The sequence below is a fragment of the Mobula hypostoma genome, chromosome 28 (genome assembly GCF_963921235.1).
Source record: "Mobula hypostoma chromosome 28, sMobHyp1.1, whole genome shotgun sequence".
NCBI lineage: Eukaryota > Metazoa > Chordata > Chondrichthyes > Myliobatiformes > Myliobatidae > Mobula > Mobula hypostoma.
Genome location: NC_086124.1, coordinates 2,545,200 through 2,570,871, shown reverse-complemented (window position 1 = coordinate 2,570,871; position 25,672 = coordinate 2,545,200). Strand labels below are relative to the sequence as shown.

General features: G+C 42.2%; 1 protein-coding gene across 1 annotated transcript in view; it reads left to right on the top strand.

Annotated features, from left to right (window-relative positions):
- LOC134338831 (digestive cysteine proteinase 2-like) overlaps positions 1-25,672 on the top strand; it is a 43,636-nt gene that overhangs the window by 11,483 nt on the left and 6,481 nt on the right. Inside the window, exons 5-9 of the mRNA XM_063034934.1 lie at positions 3,154-3,394; positions 6,272-6,470; positions 10,156-10,349; positions 11,929-12,020; positions 13,537-13,698. Coding sequence (XP_062891004.1) covers positions 3,154-3,394; positions 6,272-6,470; positions 10,156-10,349; positions 11,929-12,020; positions 13,537-13,698 — 888 coding nt within the window. The remainder of the gene's footprint in view (positions 1-3,153; positions 3,395-6,271; positions 6,471-10,155; positions 10,350-11,928; positions 12,021-13,536; positions 13,699-25,672) is intronic.

The following is a 25,672-nucleotide window of genomic DNA, read 5'->3' as shown; positions in this document are numbered from 1 at the left end:
GCTTGTTTTCAGTCGCGACCATACCATTGCATCTATCGTGCTTCTGTTGAAAATGGTTCAGTGTGGGGCCTTCAGGAACGGTGACTCAGGAGTGCTCCGCCTGGTAATTGCTGCACGGGATTCATGTTTTCGATGGTTACTGTCTGCAGAAAGAACGCTGTACAGGGCAGAAATTGGAAACCAGTGATAGGCCCGAGGTTTGATAGATCTAAGTGCCAGGCTCATTCGGAAAGTTCGGTACGGGCCGAAATATGGCAGCAGGGTCCAGGCTCAGAGCTTATCGAAGTGGCAGGGCCCGTGTCCCAGAGCAGGGAATGACTGGATGTTTGGACAGTTTAAACGCCGGGCCAGGTTTGAAAGGCAGGGTGACAGGACCAGAGGTGAGCATTGAGCCGGTTCTGCTCGCTGCTCCGCAGTGTTTACTCATCTCTGTGCTGAACTGAGGCTGAGGCTGAGGCTGAGGCCTGCTTGGCCTGCTCCGGGCTTTGTGCCTGTGGACTCGCCACTGATGTAACCAGGAGCGTGTGCACCACCACATTTCCTGAAGGTGCTGTTCCAATCAAAAAAGGAACATTTACAAGAACAAACCTTGCGATGCATTTCGGAGTTGTTCGGTTACATTCCTTCAAACCAACAGGACTGTTGCCACTTGTGTGCACCCCCCCTCCACTCCTCTGGGGTTGTACACTGCTGCAATAGTTGAGGGGCTTCCTCCCCCAACCCAGCCCCTCCCTCTCCAGTAGAAGAACCTAACACTGTGGTCCTTCCCCACCTGACTGCACCAAGCTCAGCACGTCCTCCTGTGCTAGTCGGCAGCATTCCTCCACGGACATCCCGACATGCTGGCAGACCAACAGGTCCTGGGTAGACCAAAGGACGTCTTTCACCGAGTTGATGATCTGCCAACGGCTCTTGACATCGGTCTCGGTGTGTGTCCCCGGGAACAGCCCGTAGATCAGAGAGTCCTCTGTCACGCTGCTGCTCAGGATGAACAGGATGAACTCTTGCATCTTCCTCCACACCCTCCTCGCAAACCCACCGCCCACAAAGAGTTGAGCTACCTCCCCATCCTTGTTACAACCGTCCCGTGGGCAGCGCCTGGCGGGTTTCAGTGAACCACTGATGTTAAAAGGAGGACAGGAAACTTCACCAGATCTTGAGCTATCAGAATCTTTGACCAGTTGGATAGTGGATTTACAGAGTTTCACTGTATTCGGCACATTTAATCAGGAAATGCTTGGAGCAAAGTACAGGGGGATGTCAGAGGTGGGCTTTTCACTCAGAGAGAAAAAACACTGAACCATTTTTCTTTTGGGGGGGAAAAAAAAGTCAGAAACTTACTGAAATCTGCTTGTGTGTGCACATTTTTTTTCAAGAAGTATTATCCGCAGCCCACAAAAGGTCACCAACAATCACCAGCATCATCATATAATGAAATTTTCCCACAACCTATGGACTCACTTTCACTTCATCTCATGTTCTCGATATTTATTGTTTACGTATTTATTATTATTATTTTTTTCTTTTTGTATTCACACAGTTTGTTGTCTTTTGCAAACGGTTGAAGGCCCTAGTTGGTGCGGTCTTTTATTGATTCTATTCTGGTTATTATTCTATGGATTTATTGAGTATGCCCACGAGAAAATGAATCTTAGGGTTGTATATTCTGACATATGCATAATTAGATAAAACTACAAAGGTTCTTGTATTTATTATCAAAGTATGTATGGAGTATACCAGCTGTCCCCAACCACCGGGCCGCAAAGCATATGCTACTGGGCCGCGAGGAAACGATATGATTTGGCAATATGAGTCAGCTGCACCTTTCCTCATTCCCTGTCATGCACTGTTGAGCTTGAACGCACGTGAGGTCATTACGCACGCGTCATCCGTGTCAGCGCGGGAAGGAGATCAGCTTCTCGAGCTTGCAAATGATGACGGGCTGAAAAGTATGTTTGACATAACATCCCTGCCCGCATTCTGGATCAAAGTCAAGGCTAAATATACTGAGATAGCCACGAAAGCACTGAAAACGTTGCTTCCATTTCCAACATATCTCTGCAATGAATGCAACGAAAACTAAATTGCGGAATAGACTGGACATAAGGAACCTCCTTCGAGTATCGCTGTCTCCCGTCACCCCTCGATAGGACCATCTTGTTGCAGGAAAACAAGCCCAGGGCTCCCACTGATTCAGTGATATTGGTGTGTTGCAATGATTTTATATGTTCATACAGGGAAAGTATCTGCTGTGTGTTTAATATACAAACGTTAACTGAAAATGTTATGATGCTATTGACTTATAAGTGACTTATATAACCATATAACAATTACAGCACGGAAACAGGCCATCTCGGCCCTTCTAGTCCGTGCCGAACTCTTACTCTCACCTAGTCCCACCGACCTGCACTCAGCCCATAACCCTCCATTCCTTTCCTGTCCATATACCTATCTAATTTTTCTTTAAATGATAATATCGAACCTGCCTCTACCACTTCTACTGGAAGTTCGTTCAACACTTACTTCAAGCTCCCCTGTCCTCCCCTGATAATTGACTTATCACTATATTCATGCGAGGAAAATGTGCACTGTGTGTTTAATATTAAATTCGTTAGATAAACCCTTTTAGAAACGAAATTGAGTGTATTCGCCACTTATCACCTATATTCCGGTTGTGATTAACACCCCCCCCATACAGAATAGCCAAAAATGATTTGTAAAAAAAAATCGGCACGTACATGTATGTGCACTGTGCCCGCGCAAGGCTTCATGGTCATTGTAGTCTTTCTCGGGGTAGACATGATGTATTTGACTGCTACTCTTGTCCGTTGGCAACCCGACCCCCCCCCCCCCGGTCAGCTGGTCCGCAAGAATATTGTCAATAATAAACAGGTCCGCAGTGCAAAAAAGTTGGGGACCCCTGGAGTATAGAACTCTGAGATTCATCTTCTCCAGATAGCCATGAAACAAAGAAAACCATGGATGTTGTTCAAAGAAAAACATCAACCTTATCCCTCACAAAAAGAAAATCATGTAAATAGCAAGAACATCAAGCCCCAACTGACTCGCGCACAAAAAAACTAACAAATCGCGGCAAGCGGCAAACGGCAACACAATCAACAGCAAATTACTTTGAACTTCATATTTTTTTAGCTGCTAAAGGAGGGCGACTGGAAGGGACGACCGTGCAGTGTGTGGCAGTATGTTGCTTTCGAGGGGAAGAAAAAGAACACGTACACTATGTGGGTTGCCAATTCCACAGTTGGTCCCGTTCCTGTCCATTATGAAATGAAAGGATACAACACCTTGTTTGGCTCGCATTACGACAAATATGAAGTAGACTACAAAGACCTGGACCGTAATGTAGACCCAAGTATTTTCAAACTTCCGAAAGGTAAGACATCTGGGCAAACAGTTATGGAGTCATAGTTGCTCCGTCTTAATTGATCAACAACATGTATGGTTATTTATATGGTCAGAGAAGAGTACAGCCCAGAAACAGGCCCTTTGGCCCATCTAGTCCACACCAAAACCATTTAAGCTGCCTACTCCCAAAAGCCTGCACCCAGACCAAAGCCTCCATATCCCTACTATCCATGCGATTATCTAAACTTGTGTTAAACATTGAAATCAAACTCACATGCACCACTTGTACTGGCAACTCTCACCATCTTCTGAGTAAAGAAGTTTCCCTTCATGTTCCTCTTAAACTTTTCACCTTTCAACCTTAACCCGTGACCTTTGGCTGTAGTTCCACCCATCCTCAGAGGGAAAAAGCCTGCTTGCATTTCCTCTATCTATACCCCTCAATTTTGTATACCCCTATCAAATCTCCCGTCAGTCTTCTACATTCCAGGGAATAAAGTTCTAACCTATTCGATCTCTCCTTATACCTTGGGGCCTACAGACTCGGCAACATCCTTGTAAATCTTCTCTGCATTCTCTCAACCTCATCTACGTCTTTCCTGTATGTAGGCAACCAAAACTACACACAATTCTCCAAATTAGGCCTCAGCAACATTGTTATTTGTTTTGCCTTACAAGAAGGGGCGAGGATGGATAAATCCAGTCAACAGTTCAATCTGCGGATCAGCTCTGAAGGCTTTTAATTTGTACATTTGTTGAGGCTCTTTATCAGCTGATACGGAAGATTGAGTTAAATGACCTCTTCATGTGTAGTAAAAGTTCTGTTCCTATGATCTGACAGACTACTGGAGCAGTAAAGGTAAATACAAAGGATTCAGCAGATGCTGGAAATCCAGAGCGACACACACACAAAATGCCGGAGGAACTCAACAGGCCAGGCACAACCTATGGAAATGAACAGTCGACATTTCGGGCTGAGACCCTTTGTCAGGACCGAGAAGGAAGGGAGAAGATGACACTAGAATAAAATGGTGGGTGGGTGGGGGGAGAAGGAGGATAGCTGCAAGGTGATAGGTGAAGCCAGACGGGTGGGAAGGGTAAAGAGCTGGAAAGGGAGGAACCTTGACAGGACGGGAGAGTGGACCATAGGAGAAAGGGAAGGAGGAGGGGACCCATGGGGAGGGGATGGGCAGGTGAGAGGAGGTAAGAAGCCTAGAAGAAGACGGGAGTGGGGGGGAAAACTTTTGACGGGGGGAGAAATTGATATTCATGCTATTAGATTGGAGGCTACTCAGACAGAACGTAAGGGGTTGCTCCTCAACCCCATGCGTGTCCTCATTGTGGCACAAGAGGAGGCTATGGATCGACATGCCGGAATTAGAATTAAAACGTTTGGCCACTGGGAAGTTCAGCTTTTGGCGGATGGAGCTGAGGCGCTCGATGAAGCGGTCCCCCAATTTTACGACGAGCCTCTCCGACGTGGAGGAGTCCACATCGGGAACGCCGGACGCAACAGGTGATCCCAGCAGGTTCGCAGGTAAAGTGAGTGCCTCATTTGGAAGGATTGTTTGGGGCCAGAAGTCTGAAATAAAAATACTGGAAGGACTCAGTGGGGTTGAGTAAGAGTGCATATTTCAGGCTGATGAGCTTTTCAGCAAAAATTTAAAACTGGAAGTGTTAAAGTTGCAGAGAAAGGGAAGGGGAGGAGGGAAGAATGGAAAATCTGATAGTGTAGACTAAAACCGTTTAGATTACTGCTATGATTTGGGGAAGGAAATCTGCTGCCATCACTGGCCTGCTTAGCATTTGGCCTTGGGCCCAACATATGTGACTTGACTTTTAACCTACTAACTATTCCCCTTGGGCTAAGTAAGCATGAGCAATAATGATGACATTCCATTGAAACTCATATTCTGGGAATTAATCATCCAATTTTCACCGGGGAATCTGTAGATTCAAGACAAAAAATTATATATATAGCTTTGGGGATTCAATGGTTCTTTTTAATATCAGAGAATGTATACAGTATACAACCTGAAATTCTTATTCTTCACAAACGACAGGTGGAGTGCACTCGGCCTTTTCTCCTTGAAGTGACGGAGGATGAGAGGTGACCTGATAGAGGTGTATAAGATGATGAGAGGCATTGATCGTGTGGATAGTCAGAGGCTTTTTCCCAGGGCTGAAATGTCTAGTACGAGAGGGCACAGTTTTAAGGTGCTTGGGAGTAGATGCAGAGGAGATGTTGGGTAAGATTTTTACGCAGAGAGTGGTGAGGGTGTGGAATGGGCTGCCGGCAACAGTGGTGGAGGAGGATACGATAGGGACTTTTAAGAGACTTTTGGATAGGTACATGGAGCTTAGAAAACTAGAGGGCTATGGGTAAGCCTAGTAATTTCTAAGGTAGGGACATGTTCGGCACAACTTTGTGGGCCGAAGGGCCTGTATTGTGCTGTAGGTTTTCTATGTTTCTATGACATCCACAAAAAAAAGAAAAAAAAACCCCAAAGATTGAGTGACTGAAAAACGTAAAACCCCGAAGCCCCCCTCCCCTCCCACGCATAAGCAGCATCAACCCTCCCCCTCCCTGCCCCTGCCTCAACAAAAGTGTCAGTCCCCACTCCCCGGCATGCAAGCAATAGGAAACCCCCCCCCCCTCCCCAAAGAGACCATGATCTAGTCCATGAAAATCCACTGTTCATCCCAACAGTTCAACATGCCTCTGTGTGTGTCTGTCTCTCGCTCGGGCTGTCACTGTATCGGTCCTGCCACAGCAAGAGGGCAGACCAGCAGCTCCCTGTTCAGGTGTTACAGTTTACAGGCGACTTTTGGATGACTCCAGGTCTTGGAACTAAGATCACTTGTATGATGCATGCAGGATTGGCAGACTGATTCCTTGTTCCAGGTTTATCCTGTGAGGGTTTCCCAGGACCTGGAGTGGAACACAGAATCCTTGCCAACCCCATCGAAGATTTGGTCAGCACGGATAAGGAAGACCGGGCTCATCACTTCTTCAAGCATTACAAGGAGAGGTTTGCGAGGGAGTACAAGGAAGATGACGTGGAACATGAGCTTAGAAGGACTACTTTCACTCACAATATGAGGTAAAGTTCCTTATTGTATATTATCAATTTTTTTTTTACTCGCGAGACCATGGATTTGCGCCTCAGAAGGTTTCCCGGGTGCAGGCCTGGGCAAGGTTGTATGGAAGACCGGCAGTTGCCCATGCTGCAAGTCTCCCCTCTCCACGCCAACGATGTTGTCCAAGGGAAGGGTATTAGGACCCATACAGCTTGGCACCGGTGTCGTCGCAGAGCAATGTGTGGTTAAGTGCCTTGCTCAAGGACACAACACGCTGCCTCAGCCAAGGCTCAAACTAGCGACCTTCAGATCACTAGACCGACGCCTTAACCACTTGGCCACGCGCCAACGCGCCATTACTAATATATCGTTGTACATTATGCTAAAGAAATCTTTAGGGATTTATGTAAAACCAGGTTGGGTGTAAATGCAGGACGAACTCAGCAGGTCGGGCAGCATCTGTGAAGGGGAATAAACAGCCAACGTTTGAGGCCGAGACCCTTCATCAGGTCTGGAAAGGAAAGGGGGAAGATGCCAGAGTTAAAAGGTGGGGGAGGGGAAGGAGGACAAGCTAGACGGTGATAGGTGAAGCCAGGGAGAGGGGTTGAATTAAGAAGTTGGGTGGTGAAAGGTAAAAAGGGCAAAAGGCCGGAGAAGAAGATCGAAACTTACAGTGAAACCCATCATTTGCGCCAACGACCAACACCATCTGAGTATGTGCTGGGGGCAGCCCGCAAGTGTCACCGTGTTCCTGGCGCCAACGTAGCACACCCACAACTTACTAACCCTAACCTGTACATCTTTGGGCATTGGGGGTGACCGGGGCACTCGGAGGAAACCCACACGCCAAGCGCTGAGCAGAAAATTGAACCCGGGTCGCTGGAACGGTGATAACGTTATGCTAACCACTACGCTTCTGTGCTGGACATTAAATGAAATAAGTACATTATTTGAGCTGCACTCCTGAATGTTCTCTCTCAGCACTTTCCTGTCCGCCCAAGTACTTCAGCCGGACCACTGTGGACCTTTGAGAAAGCAGAACTGGTTTGTGACATTTGAATCTGAAAAACAAACTAATGTACATTAGACTTCCTAGCTATGAAATAGTTCCTCTAATAATGACAACAGCCTCTCACTCAGTGTCAGCAAAACCAAGGAGCAGATTATTGACTTCAGGAGAAGAAACCAAAGCTTCATGAGCCAGTGCTCATCAGAGGTGGAGAGGGTCAGCAACTTTTAATACCTCAATGTTATCATTTCAGGGAACCTGTCCTGGGCCCAACACATAAATTGGATTAGTAAGTATGCAGATGATACTAAGATAGGTGGCGTTGTGGATAATGAAGTAGGTGTTCAAAGCTTGCAGAGAGATTTAGGCCAGTTAGAAGAGTGGGCTGAAAGATGGCAGATGGAGTTTAATGCTGGTAAGTGTGAGGTGCTACATTTTGGTAGGACTAATTGAAATAGGACATACATGGTAAATGGTAGGGCATTGAGGAATGCAGTGGAACAGAGGGATCTAGGAATAATGGTGCATAGTTCACTGAAGGTGGAATCTCATGTGGATAGGGTGGTGAAGAAAGCTTTTGGTATGCTGGCCTTTATAAATCAGAGCATTGAGTATAGGAGTTGGGATGTAATGTTAAGATTGTACGAGGCACCGGCAAGGCCAGATTTGGAGTATTGTGTACAGTTCTGGTCACCGAATTATAGGAAAGATGTCAACAAAATAGAGAGAGTACAGAGAAGATTTACTAGAAACCTGGGTTTCAGCACCTAAGTTACAGAGAAAGGTTGAACAAGTTAGGTCTTTATTCTTTGGAGCGTAGAAGGTTGAGGGGGGACTTGATAGAGGTATTTAAAATTATGAGGGGGATTGATAGAGTTGATATGGATAGGCTTTTTCCATTGAGAGTAGGGGAGATTCAAACAAGAGGACATGAGTTGAGAGTTAAAGGGCAAAAGTTTAGGGGTAACATGAGGGGGAACTTCTTTACTCAGAGAGTGGTAGCTGTGTGGAACGAGCTTCCAGCAGAAGTGGTTGTGGCAGGTTCGATTTTGTCATTTAAAAAAAAAATTGGATAGATATATGGACAGGAAAGGAATGGAGGGTTATGGGCTGAGTGCAGGTCGGTGGGACCAGGTGAGAGTAAGTGTTCAGCATGGACTAGAAGGGCCAAGATGGCCTGTTTCCATGCTGTAATTGTTATATGGTTATAAGTGCATTTACGAAGGAAGTTCCTTAGGAGTTTGCCAAGACTTGGCGTAACATTTAAAACTTTGACAGACCTCTACAGGTTTGTCTGTTGTCTGGCAGCATCATAGCCAGGTCTGGAAACACCAAAACCCTTGAACGAAAAAATCCTACAACAGAGAATGGATACGGCCCAGTCCACGGCGGTAAGGCCTTCGTTACCGTTGAGCACATCTACATGAAACACTCGCGGGAAAGCAGCAAACACCCAGGACATTCTCTCTTCTCACTGCTGCCGTCAGGAGCCTCAGGTCCCACACCACCAAGTTCAGCAACAGTTATTACCACTCAACCATCAGGCTCAACTTTACTTGCCCCACCACTGAAATGTTCCCACCACCTATGTACTCACTTCCAAGGACTCTTCGTCTCATGTTCTCGATGTTTTGTTTATTTATTATTTATTTTTGTAATAGCACAATTTGTTGTCTTTTGCACTCTGGTTGAACACCCAAGTTGATGCGGTCTTCAAGGATTCTGTTATGGTTATTATTCTATGGATTTATTGAGTATGCCCCAAGACAATGAACCTCAACGTTGTATGTGTAATGCTCTGTTTGAGATTTCCACTGCTATGCTGTGAGGTATTTTTATATTAGCAGTTTTCTGTAAAAGCCGGGTGTCCCTTTTGTAAGAGTGTTTTGGCTTTGGCTAAAGATAAGGAGCCATATTGTCCAACTTAGGAATGTTGTGTTAGCCAGCCAGGAGTGCCTTCGTACGTGTTGTAGCTTTCTGCCCAGTGGAAGGTTCGGGAGAGCCGGGCAGGATCAGATTTCTGAAGGACAGTCGTCTGGTTTGGGGTCTTTGGGTGGGAACTGCTGAACGGAGCACAAGGGAAGATGCTGTTCGAAGGAGAGCCCCGTTGTAGGCAGTGCTTTGTGCAGATTAATGGCTGCAGGGGGAACGTGCCAGTACTCCTAAAAGAGCCAGTTCGTTGGAGATGGCCTTCAAGGGGAGTTTGAACTATGGCAGGTTCACGCAGAAAGTGGGTTCAGCACTTGAGTAAAAGGATGCATCTGACTACTCCAGAATGAGCTCCAACGTTTAAGTGCACGTTAGACTGGTTTAACTGTAATGGGGCCCTTTTAATTTTCTTCTCCTTTTCTATAACTATTTGCTAAAGTTGAAAACTTGGCAAATATATTTCTTTTGTAATTTTATGCCAGGGTACGATCTATTAATTTTCTGGTGCTCAGCAACTTTTACATGGAACAGGATTTACACAGCACTCATACAATCAAAGCTCCCTGATGGGAGCATCCCAACATTCCCGTTTGTTGAACCCCAAATCGTACCGACCCTAGATGTGTGTGGCCTTGTCACTGCTGAGGCATGTGGCTGTTAGCACTGTTGGCTTATGAGCCCAGTGAGAATGTTGCATATACATTGGCATATCTGTACTTTGATAATAAATTTTACTTTGAACTTTGAAGTTGTTTGATTTCTTCTTGTAGGTACGTCCACTCAATGAACAGTCAGAACCTGACCTACAAAATGGCTATCAACCACTTTGCCGACCGGACTGAAAAAGAGGTGATAGCTGTCCGGGGAAGACTGAGGAGAAGCACTCCCAACAAAGGACAGCCCTTCCCTACACACCGATATAAATCAGTCCTGCTGCCGGCCAGCCTGGACTGGAGATTGTATGGTACGTTCATAAACCTGGCTGCTGCACAGTTGGTGTGAATTGACAGGTTATCGAGAAGCCAAAAACTTTCCATTTTGCTTTGGAGACCAGCAAGATGACATTGATTCAAATAGTATTAACAATTTAAAGTCCCACACCACCAGGTTCAGGAATAGCTATTAACCTTCAACTATCAGGCTCCTGAACCACAATGGATAACTCAACTCATAGAGTTATTGGTGGTTCTTTCATTATGTGCTGTGGCATTGAACGTAGACATTTATGGTCTTTCCACGACCATGACTGTTCTTGACAAATTTTTCTACGGAAGTGGTTTGCCGTTGCCTTCTTCTGGGCAGTGTCTTTCCAAGATGGTCACTCCCCACCGTTATCAATACTCTTCAGAGATTGTATGCCTGGTGTCAGTGGTCGCATAACCAGGACTTGTGATATGGACCGGGTGCTCATACGACCATCCACCACCTGCTCCCATGGCTTCACATGACCCTGATCGGGGGCTAAGCAGGTGTGACACCTTGCCCAAGGGTGACCTGCAGGCTAGCAGAGGGAAGGGGCGCCCTACACCTCCTTTGGTAGAGACGTATCTCCATCCTGCCACCCCCACCAGAGAGTCATAGAAGAATACAGCACAGGAACAGGTCTCTTGACCCATCTAGTCCGTGCCGAACTACTATTCTGCCTGGTCCCATCCACCTGCACCAGGACCATAGCCCTCCATACCCCTGCCATCCATCTACCCGTCCAAACTTCTCTTAAACATTGAAATCGAGCTGGCATGCCCCACTTGCACTGGCAGCTCGTTCAGCTCACCTCAACACTGAACTGATTCCACAACCCGTGCACTCGCCTTCAAGGACTCTACAACTCATTTTCTCAGTTTTATTTATTACCTATTTATTTATTATTCTTTATTTTTTGTATTTGCACAGTTTTGTCATCTTTTGCACATTGGTTGTCTGTCACTTGTGTAGTTTTTCATTGATTCTGTTGTTTTTTTTTGTATCTATTGTGAATGCCACAAGAAAATGAATCTCGTTAGTAATAAATTTACTCCAGCTTCAAAATATATTGAGGTTAAATTTGTACGTATTCCTATCTTTTTATTTATTGAGATGTAGTGTTGAATAGGCCCTTCTGGCCCTTCCAGCAATCTTCCGATTTAATCCTAGCCGAATTATTGGACAATTTACAATGACCAATTGATCTACCAACCGGTACGTCTTTGGATTGTGGGAGGAAACCAGAGCACCCGGAGGAAACCCACGCAGTCAGGCAGAGAACGTACAAACTCCTCACAGGCAACGACGGGAATTGAACCCATGTTGCTGATACTGTAAAGCGTTGTGCTAATGGTGCTGCCTTGATCTGATGAATTCAAGGAAACTGATATTTGTGGTATGTGCGTTCAAAAAAAACAAGAAACTGATGACCCTCCTGGCAAATAAAAATTTGTATCTTAACATAATTGTGCTCCTAGTACATGTTTTGATGATGATGGAGAGAGTTTCCAAACTGAACAACCATAAAACCAACTTGGTTATGATTCAAAATGTTAATGTTCTTTTTTTAATGTCCGCAGGTGCAGTGACCCCTGTGAAAGATCAAGCTGTCTGTGGCTCCTGCTGGAGTTTTGGTACCACAGGTGCGGTAGAAGGGGCCTTGTTTCTGAAGGTGAGTGACGTGCTTACAGTGTTGTCCTGGAGATATCATCTTGTTACTTGCACTCTGTTTCTAAGGGGCAGATTGGACCCAACCATAGGAATGACACCTCCAATGGGACCACAACCTTGTTGGGGTTTGGAGGCTTGACCTGGAGAGCTATGTTGACTGGAGTCAGGGCTTTATGCTTTGACTCTTGGTAGGGTCACCCATGCCAGACAGGTCAAAGTGTAGAGGCCAGACTAAGAGTGGTCCAGGTTCGGGGGTTCTACTCGGGGCGAACAAAAGATTCAAGGTAGATTGGTTGTCACAGTATATATGCAGTGTACAGCCCTGAGATTCACCTTCTCCACAGACAGCCACGAAACAAACGCTGTGGAACCCATTCAAAGAAAAACATCCACCTCCCAACGCGCAACAAGAACATCAAACCTCCCTTCTCCCAGATGTTTCTAGGAAAGTAAATTTGTTATGGAAACAACAATGAATCATCCTTCTACCTCCAAGTGTGATGGTATTCCTGAGTCTCCACCTGGGAATTGCATGACTGACAGTAGTGAGAACCAAGAGGAAGCTACTGACATGATGAAGGAAGCCCTGAACACCACCAGAGATGGAGACCTTCATTGTTGACCTAAACGCTAGTGGCGTAAGGGACAGTAGTAGGAGTGGCGAGAGTTGATTGATAAGGTGATGGACGGATTTTCAGCATGGGAGGTGGTATGTTCCTTCACTTGTTCACTAACTGATACTGCCCAGAAGACTCGAGGTCCCCACTGCCCCTCCATCCTCGCCTCCCTGGTGGTAGTAATGAGAAGAGGGGTCTTCAGGCTCCTGTGTGAAAATCCCCCAAACAAGAATTGAAAGACTCTTAGCTGGCTACAAAAAGCGTTTACAAGCTGTGATACTTGCCAAAGGGGGTGTTACTAAGTACTGCCATGCAGGGTGCCCAAACTTTTGCTTTGGGTCCTTTTCTTTTTTTTGTTATTTTGAAACTAGAAGATGGAAATAAAAAAAATTTTCTTGCTTAAAATATATGTCACCATAATGTTGTCCTTTCTGCACCCTGTAGCACATCGGGCGGCAACTTTGCCCCTTCTTTAGCACTTTTTTTTGTCTGTTTATTATGAGACCGATTTGCTAGCTCGGTGCTCGGCCCAGCACGGATGGAGAGCGTGCAAGGAGCCAGCCGGATTCGAACCTGGGACCTCTTGCCTCAAAATCTGGTGCAGTTGCCATTACACCTCTGGCTGGCTATGTCACCATACGCAACCCTGAGATTAACTTTTCTTACAGGCATACTCACTAAATCCATAATAGAATAATAACCATAACAGGGTCAATGAAAGTCCGTGTGGGAACAGCCAGTGTTTCCTAACATGCAGCAGTGATTACATTGAAAACTACTTCACTGTGGCACTCTTAGAGACCTGAGAATGAATTCCAGACTTCCTGTATTATGGACCATGAAGATTTATAAGTTGTTTCATTATTTTTGGACATTTTACACTCTGTTTTGTGCTTTCAGATGGGAAACTTGATCCCACTCTCACAGCAAATGCTGATGGATTGTTCCTGGGGCTTCGGAAATCTCGCCTGTGATGGAGGAGAGGAATGGCGTGCGTTTGAGTGGATCATGAAGCACGGTGGAATTTCAACCACAGACTCGTACGGCTCTTACTTGGGACAGGTTAGTTTGTTAAAATTTATTTGTTGAGATGGGCCCCTCTGGCCCTCCGAGCCCCACTGCACAACGAGCCCTGATTTAACCCGAGCCTAAATACGGGACAATTTACAATGACTCATTAACCTACCCACTGGTAGGTCCTTAGACATTGGGAGGAAACCAGAGTACCTGGGGAAACCCATGTGGACAATGGGGAGAAGGTACTAACTCTGTCCAGGCAGGGGCGGGAGTCGAACCCGGGTCACTGATACTGTAAAGCGTTATGCTAACTACCACACCATTATTGTGCTAACCACTATACTACTATTGGACTTAGAAGGCAGATAAGCGCCTTTCAGGCTTTTATACTGAGAGAGGTTGCTGGAGCTGTGGCAAAAATTTTCTAATCTTCTGTCCTCAGATTAGTGGAGGCCAGCAAGTGTGGTGCCTAGATTTAAGAAGGAAAGCAAGGTTGAGCTTGGTGTTTACAGGCCTCTAGCATCCAAATTATTGGAGAGACAAGATTAATCTGCTGTTGCAGAGAAAGGAATTAAAGATGGTCAGTGTAGGTTTACCAAGCCTGGGTCCTGTTTGAGGTCATTAAATGTGAGGATGAATATAGTGCAGATGACATGGAGTTCTGTTTGACAAGGTCCCACATGGGGCCCAGGACAATTTGACATGTTAACTCTCAAACCGACTTGGTGCTAGGAGGTCATAGGTGATGGACAAGAATTGTATTCGTATGGAAGCCTCTAACTAATGGTGTACCACAGGGGCAGGTACTGAGACTCCAGTTGATTAGGTACATTTAATGATGTGTCTAGGAGACAGGTATCTGTTCTCTATCTGCTTTGTATTCTACGCTGCAGATTTTTTACGATAACTAGTCACATGGGTTGGGGCGTGGTAAAAGCAAAGGGAATAAGTTACGTATCCTTACTTATTTCATGGCAGTTTGTAGCTTGGGGTCATATCTTTTGCTGACCGCTGAGATAGCGCTCAATAATGATAAAGAATCTAGTGCTTTGCCAACGTATATGACGAGTAAACTCTTCTCAGGATTCCAGCCAGGTTCCCCACCCCCCTCATCCCCACCGGTTTCAATGACAAACTGCCATCTTCATCAAGCGTCCCCTGATGAAGATGGCGGAGTCTAGCATCAAAACGTCAGTTAGAACCGATCTCTGTACCCTTCTGGAAGCCTGAGAAGAGCTTATTTGCTCAATAATGCTTAATTATATGCTTGCTAATTGCTAAAAAAGGACCAAATAAAGGCTTCGACTTCTGGAGCTGGGGGCATGTCGCACTAGTATAACAGCGATAGGCAAGCAGCAATTCCTTTCTTTGATTTTGTATTAGTGTTTCCCCTGTAATGTGGATGTGAAAGTAGGGCATACTGTTAATGACACTCCAGGTGACATAATTAACCCTGTGGTGAACAGTGAGCAAAGTAGCTGTTATCCAGTAGACAACATTGATCCGTTGGCAAGGTGATGGAGAAACAGCGGATGGCGTTTTGTTCCTAATAACTGTGAGATGTTGCAGTTGGCGGAGGCTGATGCAGAGAGTGGTGGACTCCAGGGAGAACGGGGGAACAGAGAGATCTTGGTGAACTTGTCCAAAGAACCCTGAAGGTGACAGTATCTGCAGAAAAGTGATTAAGGTGCTACGCAGGAAACTTGTCTTCACTAGCTTGGGCTGAGTATTAGAGCAGTCAGGTTCAAAAAAATAACTTGCACTACAGCTGGAGGACTGTGTGCTTTTCCAATTCACCTTACTGTTCAACGACCTTTTAAAAGTTGTAATTATACCTGTCTCAACCGCTTCCACATAATTCCACATTAATATCACCCTTTGTGTATCATAGAAACATAGACATCTACAACACATTACAGGCCCTTCAGCCCACAATGTTGTGTTGGCCATGTAACCTACTCTTGAAACTGCCTAGAATTTCCCTATTGCATAGCCCTCGATTTTTAAAGCTCCATGTACCTATCTAAGAGTCTCTTAAAAGACCCTATTGTGTCCACTTCCACCACTGCCGCTGGCAGTGCATTCCACGCACCCACCACTCTGTGTCTGAAAACTTACCCCTGACATCCCCTCTGTACCTGCTTCCAAGCACCGTAATACTACGCCCCCCCTCGTGTTAGCCATTTCAGCCGTGGGAAAAAGCCTCCGGCTATCCACACAATCAATGCCCCTCATCATCTTATACACCTCTATCAGATCACCTCTCATCCTCCGTCGCTCCAAGGAGAAAAGGCCAAAAAAAAGTTGCCCCTCTGCTTATTAAATCTTTTCACTCTTACTTTAAACCTATGCCCTCGAGTTCTGATACATCAGTTCACTGCAAACAAGTGTGAGGCATTGCGTTTTGGGAGGACAAGCCTGGGTAGGACTTACATGGTGAGTGGTAGGGCACTGAGGAATGCAGTGGAACAGAGGGATCTGGGAATGTCGATCCATAATTCCTTGAAGGTGCACTCACAGGTAGATAGGGTTGCAAAGAGAGCTTATGGCACATCAGCCTTCATAATCAGAGTTAATACAGGGTATTGATTGCTACACTCTAGTATGACTAGACAGGTCACAGAGCAGATTCACCAGGAGATCCAATGAGATCATAGAGCACTACAGCAAGGAAACAGGCCCTTCAGCCCATCTAGTCCCTGCTGCACTGTTATTCTGACTCACCAGAACCATAGCCGTCCACACCCCTTCCATCCATGTTCTTATGCAAACTTCTCTTAGATACTGCAGGTGAAACGTGCCTCCACCACTTCCACTGGCAGCTCGTTCCACCCTCTCAGTGAAGAAGGTCCCCCTCAGGCTCTCCTTAAATATTTCACCTTTTACTCTCAACCTATGACCTCTACTTCTAGTCCCACCCAAGATCAGTGGAAAAAGCCTGCTTGCGTTTACTCTATTGATACCCCTCATTATTTTGTGTACCTCTATCAAACCTCCTCTCAATCTTCAATGCTCCAGGGAATAAAGTTCTAACCTCATCAATCTTTCCCTAATAACTCAGGTCCTCATAACGTCCTCGTAAATTTTCTCTGTGCTCTTTCAATCTTATTGATGTCTTTCCTCTAGGTAGGTGACCAGAACTGCTCACAATACTCCAAATTTGGTCTGGCTATTGTCTTATACAACTTAGCACAACATCCCAAATCCTGTACTCAATACATTGATCTATGAATGCAATGAGCCAAAAGCTTTATTTCTGACACCACTTTCAAGGAATGATGGATCTGTATTAACAGATCCCTTTGTTCCACCACACTCCTCAGTGATTTTCCCCCTCCATCACTCATTGCTTCTCATTTATCAAATTGACCTTTCCTTATCACCAATAATGAGTCTCTGATTTCTTCTTCACTATCAAATGGTGTGGTCAGTTTTTTTTCCCCCTTTACCAGCACTTTGATGTTGCAGAGACCAGACAGTTTCACTGATTAATAGAATGCAGGTCATTCCCCAATTCTTTGCTTCAGAACTTTGATTGCTTTGACTTCTGGAAGTAAGTTGTCTCCACGTGTACTGTTCTCGCTGAGGTGTTGTAACAGCGACTGGACAGTCAGACAAACACCATTCAGAAATGACATGAGAGTCTGGACGTAGCGTCCTAGCACCTTGGGTTTATTTCAGACTCAATGGCGTAACAGTGTGAATAAGAAGTGAAATGGAAAAACAACAAATACGATGCAGTTACCGAGATATTCCATTCACACAAGTAAATATACACAGGAAAGTTAGACCCTAGTTAAGTTTCCTTCAGGTAAATATTATAGGGTTCTGACAGGCAAATACTATGGGTAAAAGAATGTGTAAAGCATTGGTATAGTCATAGTCATAGTCATACGTTATTGATCCCGGGGGAAATTGGTTTTTCGTTACAGTTGCACCATAAATAATTAAATATTAATAGAACCATAAATAGTTAAATAGTAATATGTAAATTATGCCAGGAAATAAGTCCAGGACCAGCCTATTGGCTCAGGGTGTCTGACCCTCCAAGGGAGGAGTTGTAAAGTTTGATGGCCACAGGCAGGAATGACTTCCTATGACACTCTGTGTTGCATCTCGGTGTCTGGGTTAGTGTCTAATAAACTCAGCAAAGTCTTAGTGATACCTTTGGATTAATTTCTCAACAATATAACATCAACTTACAAGCAGTGCTTCTGCTGGGGAAACAATGGGATGGCTTCAGATAGAAACTGCTTTCTCTCCTAACATAAACCTCTGGCCTTCAGCCAGACAAAGTGCTTTCCTACTTTCTACTTCCCGACTGCACAGGAAGTGACCTGATACAGATCTGAAATTGCTAATTTCAAAATAAAAGTTGAATGTGCTTAATCACGTAGAAAAAAAAAATAAATTGTCTGAAGGGCAGAACACTACAAGTACAATGTTGTAACAATCCAGTTACTCCCCCTTGCCCCATCCCCTGCAAACCTGAAGATGTGCATTATGCAAGCACATTCATCAAAAGAAAAACTAGTGGAATATCCATCAGGGTACATATTAATTAAAAGGGTGGAGGGGGAGGCTGCAAGTTCTGGTAAATTGAAAATTTAAAAAAAGACCAGAAACGCACATTCAGTAAAATCACATCTATGGAGAGAGAAACTGTTAATGTTTCATGCCTATAATCTATTAAAATTTTAACAAATTTCAAATTAAATTTATTAACAAAGTTCATGTGTATCACCATATATAACCGTGTGATTCATTTTCCTGTGGGTATAAGAACATGGGAGCAGGAGTCGGCTATCTGGCCCGTCGAGCCTGCTCTGCCATTCAATAAGATCATGGCTGATCTGGCCATGAACTCATCTCCACCTACCTGCCTTTTTCTCCATAACCCTTAATTCCCCTATCAATAAATGTATACACTGGTAACTATAACAGGATCAATAAAGGATTTGGCACTTTGGAGTTCATAAATCAATGTATTGAATACAGGAGATGGGATGTTATGCTGAAGTTGTATAAGATGTTTGTTCTTTCTTTTTAAATCTTTTTATTAAATAAGTATACAAAAAGGTAAGCCATATAGACACTAATACACTGTTAGAATATAATAAAATTACAGAAGATATTAATACAAAAAAAATACTACAAACAATGTAATTTAAACATAACATACCAAAGTAACATAATAGTATACTAATTTTATATATATATCAATAGAGAAAAGGAAACCCCCCCCCCCAAAAAAACCCACCGTGCAACTAACTAAAAGCAAAGCAAAGCAATGGGCTAACTTGAAACCAAACAGAGTTAAACTTAAAATCATGTCCTCAATCCCGACCTCCATTAAAAACAGTAAAAAAAAACAAGAAGGGTATATATTACATTAAATGAAAATATTGAATAAAAGATCTCCAAGTCTGTTCAAATTTAAATGAGGAGTCATAAAGATTGCTTGTAATTTTCTCCAGATTCAAGCATAATATCGTCTGAGAAAACCAAAAAAAGGTAGTTGGAGCATTAAGCTCTTTCCAATGTTGTAAGATACATCTTTTCGCCATTAAAGTAAGAAATGCAATCATTCTACGGGCTGAAGGGGAGAGATTACTGGAAATTTTAGGTAGTCCAAAGATAGCAGTAATAGGGTGAGGAGAGATATCTATATTCAATTCCTTGGAGATAATATTAAAAATGTCTCTCCAAAAAGTTTCCAAAGTAGGGCAAGACCAAAACATATGAGCTAAAGAGGCTATCTGCCCCGGACATCTATCACAAAAAGGATTAATATGAGAATAAAAGTGCGCTAACTTATCTTTGGACATATGTGCTCTATGAACAACTTTAAATTGAATTAGGGAATGTTTAGCACAGATAGAGGAAGTATTGACTAATTGTAAAATCTGCCCCCAGTCATCCACGGAAATGGTAAACCCCAATTCCTGTTCCCAATCTACCCTAATCTTATCAAATGGAGCTTTCCTAAGTTTCATAATAATATTATAAATCATAGCCGATGCACCTTTCTGATATGGATTAAGGTTGATTATAGTATCTAAGATGTATGTAGGAGGAAGCATTGGAAAGGAAGAAAGTATAGTACTTAGGAAATTTCTAACTTGTAGATATCTAAAAAAATGTATTCTTGATAAGTTATATTTATTAGATAATTGTTCAAAAGACATAAGGGAACCATCCAAAAATAAATCCAAAAACCGTGAAATACCCTTAGTCTTCCAAGTTTGAAAAGCACGATCCGTAAAAGAGGGAGGAAAAAATATGTTACCTAAAATAGGAATCGCTAACCCAAATTGATTAAGATCAAAAAATTTTCTGAATTGAAACCAAATACGCAAGGTATATTTAACTATCGGGTTAGACACCTGTTTAAGGTGTTTCCAATCAAAAGGAAGAGAGGAACCTAAAATAGAGCCAAGTGTAAAACCCTGAACAGATTGTAATTCCAATACTACCCATTTAGGAATGGATAGTATATCCTGGTCCAGTAACCAGAATTTCTATGTCGAATATTAATTGCCCAATAATAAAATCTAAAGTTAGGTAATGCTAAGTCTCCATCTCTCTTAGCTTTCTGTAAATGTATTTTACCCAGTCTCGGATTTTTATTCTGCCAAATAAATGAAGAAATTTTAGAGTCAACTTTGTCAAAAAAAGATTTTGGAACAAAGATTGGTAATGCCTGAAATATATATAAAAATTTTGGCAAAAAAAACATCTTAACTGCATTAATACGACCAATCAAAGTTAAATATAAAGGAAACCATTTAGATGAAAGTTGAGTAATATGGTCTATTAATGGTAAAAAGTTAGTCTTAAATAAATCTTTGTATTTACAAGTAATTTTAATCCCAAGATATGAAAAATAATTATTAATCAATTTAAATGGAAATTTATAATATAAGGGAAGTTGTGTATTAATCGGAAAGAGTTCACTCTTACTAAGATTTAATTTATAACCTGAAAAAAGACCAAATTGTGCAAATAACTCTAAAACAGCCGGGATGGATTTTTGAGGATTAGAAATATATAAAAGTAAATCATCAGCATAGAGTGATAATTTATGGGACTTTAAGCCCCGAGTTATCCCAGTAATATTTGGAGATTCTCAAATGGCAATTGCAAGAGGTTCTAATGCAATATCAAATAATAAGGGACTAAGAGGACAACCTTGTCGAGTACCTCGAAAAAGAGGGAAAAAAGGTGAACTTAAAGAGTTAGTACGGACCGAGGCCACAGGAGAATAATATAAGAGTTTAATCCAGGATATAAATTTCGAGCTAAAATTAAACATTTCAAGTACCTTAAATAAATAAGGCCATTCTACTCTATCAAAAGCTTTCTCGGCATCTAAAGAGATAACACACTCAGGAACATTTTGTGAGGGAGTATAAACGATATTTAACAGTGTACGAATATTATAAAAAGAGTAACGACCTTTAATAAAACCCGTTTGGTCTTCCGAAATAATAGAGGGAAGTACTTTTTCTAATCTATTTGCTAATAACTTAGAAAAAACTTTAGAATCAACATTTAATAAAGATATTGGTCTATAAGATGCACATTGAGCAGGATCTTTATCCTTCTTTAATATTAAAGAAATTGACACTCTATTAAAAGATTCAGGAAGTTTACCAAGTTTCAATGAAGCCTCAAAAACCCTACAGAGCCAGGGGATTAATGAAGGAGCAAAACATTTATAAAATTCTACTGTAAACCCATCAGGGCCAGGAGCTTTCCCCAAATTCATAGAGAAAATAACATTCTTAATCTCATCCATGGTAATGGGAGTATCTAACGTAGAAGACATATCCTGTGAAATCTCAGGGAAGTCTAAATTACCTAAAAAGTCATTCATATATTTAGAATCTCGAGGACACTCTGATTGATATAAGGAAGAGTAAAAATCACAGAAGGTTTGATTAATCCCCACATGATCAAATATCAGTTGATCATTTTGGTTATAAATCTGATTAATTTGAGATTTAGCATAATTAGACTTCAATTGATTAGCCAACAGTTTGCCAATTTTGTCACTGTGTACATAAAATTCACTTCTTGTTTTCTTTAATTGGTTTACAATCGAGGACGAGAGTAATAAACTGTGTTCCATTTGAAGTTCAGTTCTTTGTTTATATAACTCCTCAGAAGGAGCTATAACATATTTCTTATTAATTTCCTTAATCTTGTCCACAATTACCAACTCCTCCTGCTTCTGCTTCTTCCTCAAAGCAACAGAATGCGAGATAATCTGACCACGAATATAAGCTTTAAAAGTGTCCCAAAGAGTGTTAACAGAAATATCCTCTGTATGGTTAATTGTAAAAAAAAGATCAATCTGTTCATTCATAAAGTTAACAAAGTCCGAGTCCTGAAGCAACAGCGAATTAAAACGCCATTGTCTATTATTTTGTATATTGGCCAGAATTTTAATAGAAAGCTTAAGTGGAGCATGATCCGAAATGGTTATAGAGTCATAATCACATTTAATCACTGAGGAAATAAGACGAGAGTCAATAAAGAAATAATCAATTCTTGAATAGGAATGATGAACATGTGAAAAAAAAGAAAAATCTTTTTCCTGAGGATGCAAAAAACGCCAAATGTCCGTCGACCCAGAATCAGAAAGGAATGAATTAATCAAAGTTGCAGATTTATTAGGTAAGGTCCGTAAAGGAGCCGAACGGTCCAAAGCTGGAGACAAACAGGTATTAAGATCTCCGCCTCAGATCAATGAAAACTCATTCAAATTCGGAAACTGATTAAATAATGATTTATAAAATTCCAGACAGTCCATATTAGGAGCATAAACATTAACCAAAACTACTTTTTTATTAAATAGTAAACCACTAACCAATAGAAATCTACCATTCAGATCAGAAATAATATCATGTTGTATAAAAGTAACTGAGGAGTCTATAAAAATAGAGACGCCTCGAATCTTAGCATTGGAGTTCGAATGAAACTGTTGTCCCTTCCAGAATTTAAAAAAATGTAGTCTGTCCCCCCTCTGCACATGGGTCTCTTGTAAGAATAAAATTTGTGCTTTAAGTCTCCGGAACACTTTAAAAACTTTTTTCCTTTTAATAGGATGATTAAGACCATTAGTATTCCAGGAGACAAAATTAATAATAGACTCCATAAACCCTAAAGTCAACCCACAACAAGGAGGATTGACGATAGGCTCGACCCACGAACCCGGAGAGGGAACAGAACATACAAGAGATACCGGGAAGAAGAACGCAACCAATACTTCAATAATATATATAGCCCAAGAAGAAAGAAACTAAAACGTGAAGCCCCTCCCACCACCCCCTACCCCATGACCTCAAGGCTAAATCTAACGCAGACCAGCCCAAAAGAAGCAAGCACTAAAACTACCCCCATGACTTCCGGTACACGCTCCCTAAAAAAAAGTGTAAATATAAAAAAGATCAGCTGATTATAAAGCAGTAAAAGAATAAAAAAAAGATAACTCAATTAAAATAAACACATAACAGAATAAAAGCCAGAAAATGTATAAAAAAACCGCAATAAACCCCAGACCCATGAATAAACAAAACAACAAAAAAAATAAGATTATTAACATAAACTAGTTATAAAAACCTACAAAACAAAATAGATTTTTAAAAAAACTACAAAATTTAAGGCCACAAAGGAAATACGTAAAATGACAATAAGGAAGTAACCACCCAGAATCCCCTGGGAAAAAGAAAGAAATGACGCAGTTAAAAAGAAAGTTTAGCAACCATATTAAGTAATCAAAAATAAACTTTTCTGCCCAAATAGGGCAAAAAAAAAAATTAAGACCGACAAATTCACAGCCTCCGATCAACGGAGATAGTTAAAAAATTACAATTAAGATGTTGAAGGTGAAAATTGATCCAGATAACTCTGGGCATCCGATGGAGAGTCAAAAAAACGGAGGGCTCCATCCAACGTACGAATCCTTAAACGTGCAGGGTAAAGAAGTGCTGGTCTTAAATCCATTTTGTAGAGTTCCAACATCACAGATCTGTAACGAACCTGTTGATCCCGGATCGGTTTACTGAAATCTTCCACGAATCGGAACTTAAGATCCAAAAAATCAATGAAACCTTTAGATCGAACGAATCGAAACAGTTTCTCCTTGTCTTGAAAGTAATGAAACCGTAAAATGACATGTCTAGGTTTATCTGACCTAGGCGAGTATGATGGAACTCTGTGAACACGATCCAATAACGGTGGTTGGTCAGGAAATACAGTAGGAAATGCATCTTTTAAAAGTTGAGAAAAATACTTCATAGGGTTATCAGATTCAACAACTTCACGCAGCCCAATCATTCGTAGATTCTGCCGTCGCATTCTAGATTCTAAGTCAGAGTTTTTAAAGGTCAGAAAGTCAAGTTTCTTCTTCATTACATTAATTGTTTCTTCGATTTTCCCCATCTTAAGCTCACTTTGTTGCGTGGATTTTTGAAGATCAGATATAGCCGACTGATGTTCCGTAATAGATGTTTGTATCTTATCGATTGAATCGGCAATTTTCTGGAAATTAATTGAAATTTCCGCACGAATCAGCTCCGTAACAGAGGTTGAAATTTCTGCACGAATCAGCTCCGTAACAGAAGTTGAAATTTCCGCACGAATCAGCTCCGTAACAGAGGTTGAAATTTCCCTTTGAATTAACTCCGATATAGCTTTCAAAGTCACCGGTGGTTCAGTCGGAGGGAAATCAATACCTTTCGGTTTAACCGGAGGTTTGCCATCCTTCCCGTTTTTCCCATTCTTAGACATAGCAGACCTTAAACGCATCCAGTTATCGGAAAGCCCAATTTATTTCAAAGTATTGTAAAAGTTGATGCCTTAATGGTTAATTAAAATATAGCTGATCATAAGAAACAAAACTCAGAGGTAATGGAGCGAGTCAAGAACGCGACTTCACTCCATGAGCGCTACCGGAAGTCTATATAAGATGTTTGTGAGGCCTAATTTGGAGTATTGTGTGTAGTTTTGGTCACCTACCTACAGGACAGATGTCAATAGGGTTGAAAGAATACAGAGAAAAATTACAAGGATGTTGCTGGGTCTAGAGGACCTGAGTTATAAGGAAAGATTGAATAGGTTAGGACTTTATTCCTTAGAATGTAGAAGATTAAGAGGCGATTTGATAGAGGTACACGAAATTATGAGGGGTAGCAAAAGGGTAAATGCAAGCTGGTTTTTTCCACTGAGGTTGGGTGGGACTACAACTAGAGGTCATGGGTTAAGGGTGAAAGGTGAAATGGAACATGAGGGAAAACCTTCACTCAGAGGGTCGTGAGAGTGTGGGACGAGCTGCCAGTGCAAATGGTACATGCGAGCTTGATTTCAATGTTTAAGAAAATTTTGGACAGGTACATGGATAGTAGGGGTATGGAGGGCTATGGTCTCGGTGCAGACTGGTAAGAGTAGGCTGTTTAAATGGTTTCGGCATGAACTAGGTGGGCCGAAGGGCCTGTATCTGTGCTGTATTTTTCTATGACTCTATCAACCAGAGTGCAGAAAACAACACACCGCAAATGCAAATATAAGTAAATAGCAATAGATAATCAGATAAAGAGTCCTTGAAATGAAATCATTGGTTGTAGGACAGTTCAATGATGGGGCAAGTGAGTGTAGTTACCCCCTTTTGTTCAAGAGCCTGATGGTTGTGGGGTAGTAACTGTTGTTGATCTCCATGAACACACCAGCTAGTTGGTCAGCCAGGTCTTTAGATGCTTTCCGTGGATTCACCCTCCTGAAGGCAGCTTGCTCATCAGCCTTATGTTTCCAAACTAGCAAATGATGCATCTCGAGGAATATCAATTTATATTATAAGAGCAAAATTAGTGGCAATACCCACTGTTTATGAATCATTTTGACTGCATTAAACATTTTTAAGTCCATTTTTTTTAGTTATTCAGAGATATATCGCTGTCCAGCTATCCACCAATTTAATGCTAGATTAATCACAGGACAATTCACAATGACAAATTAA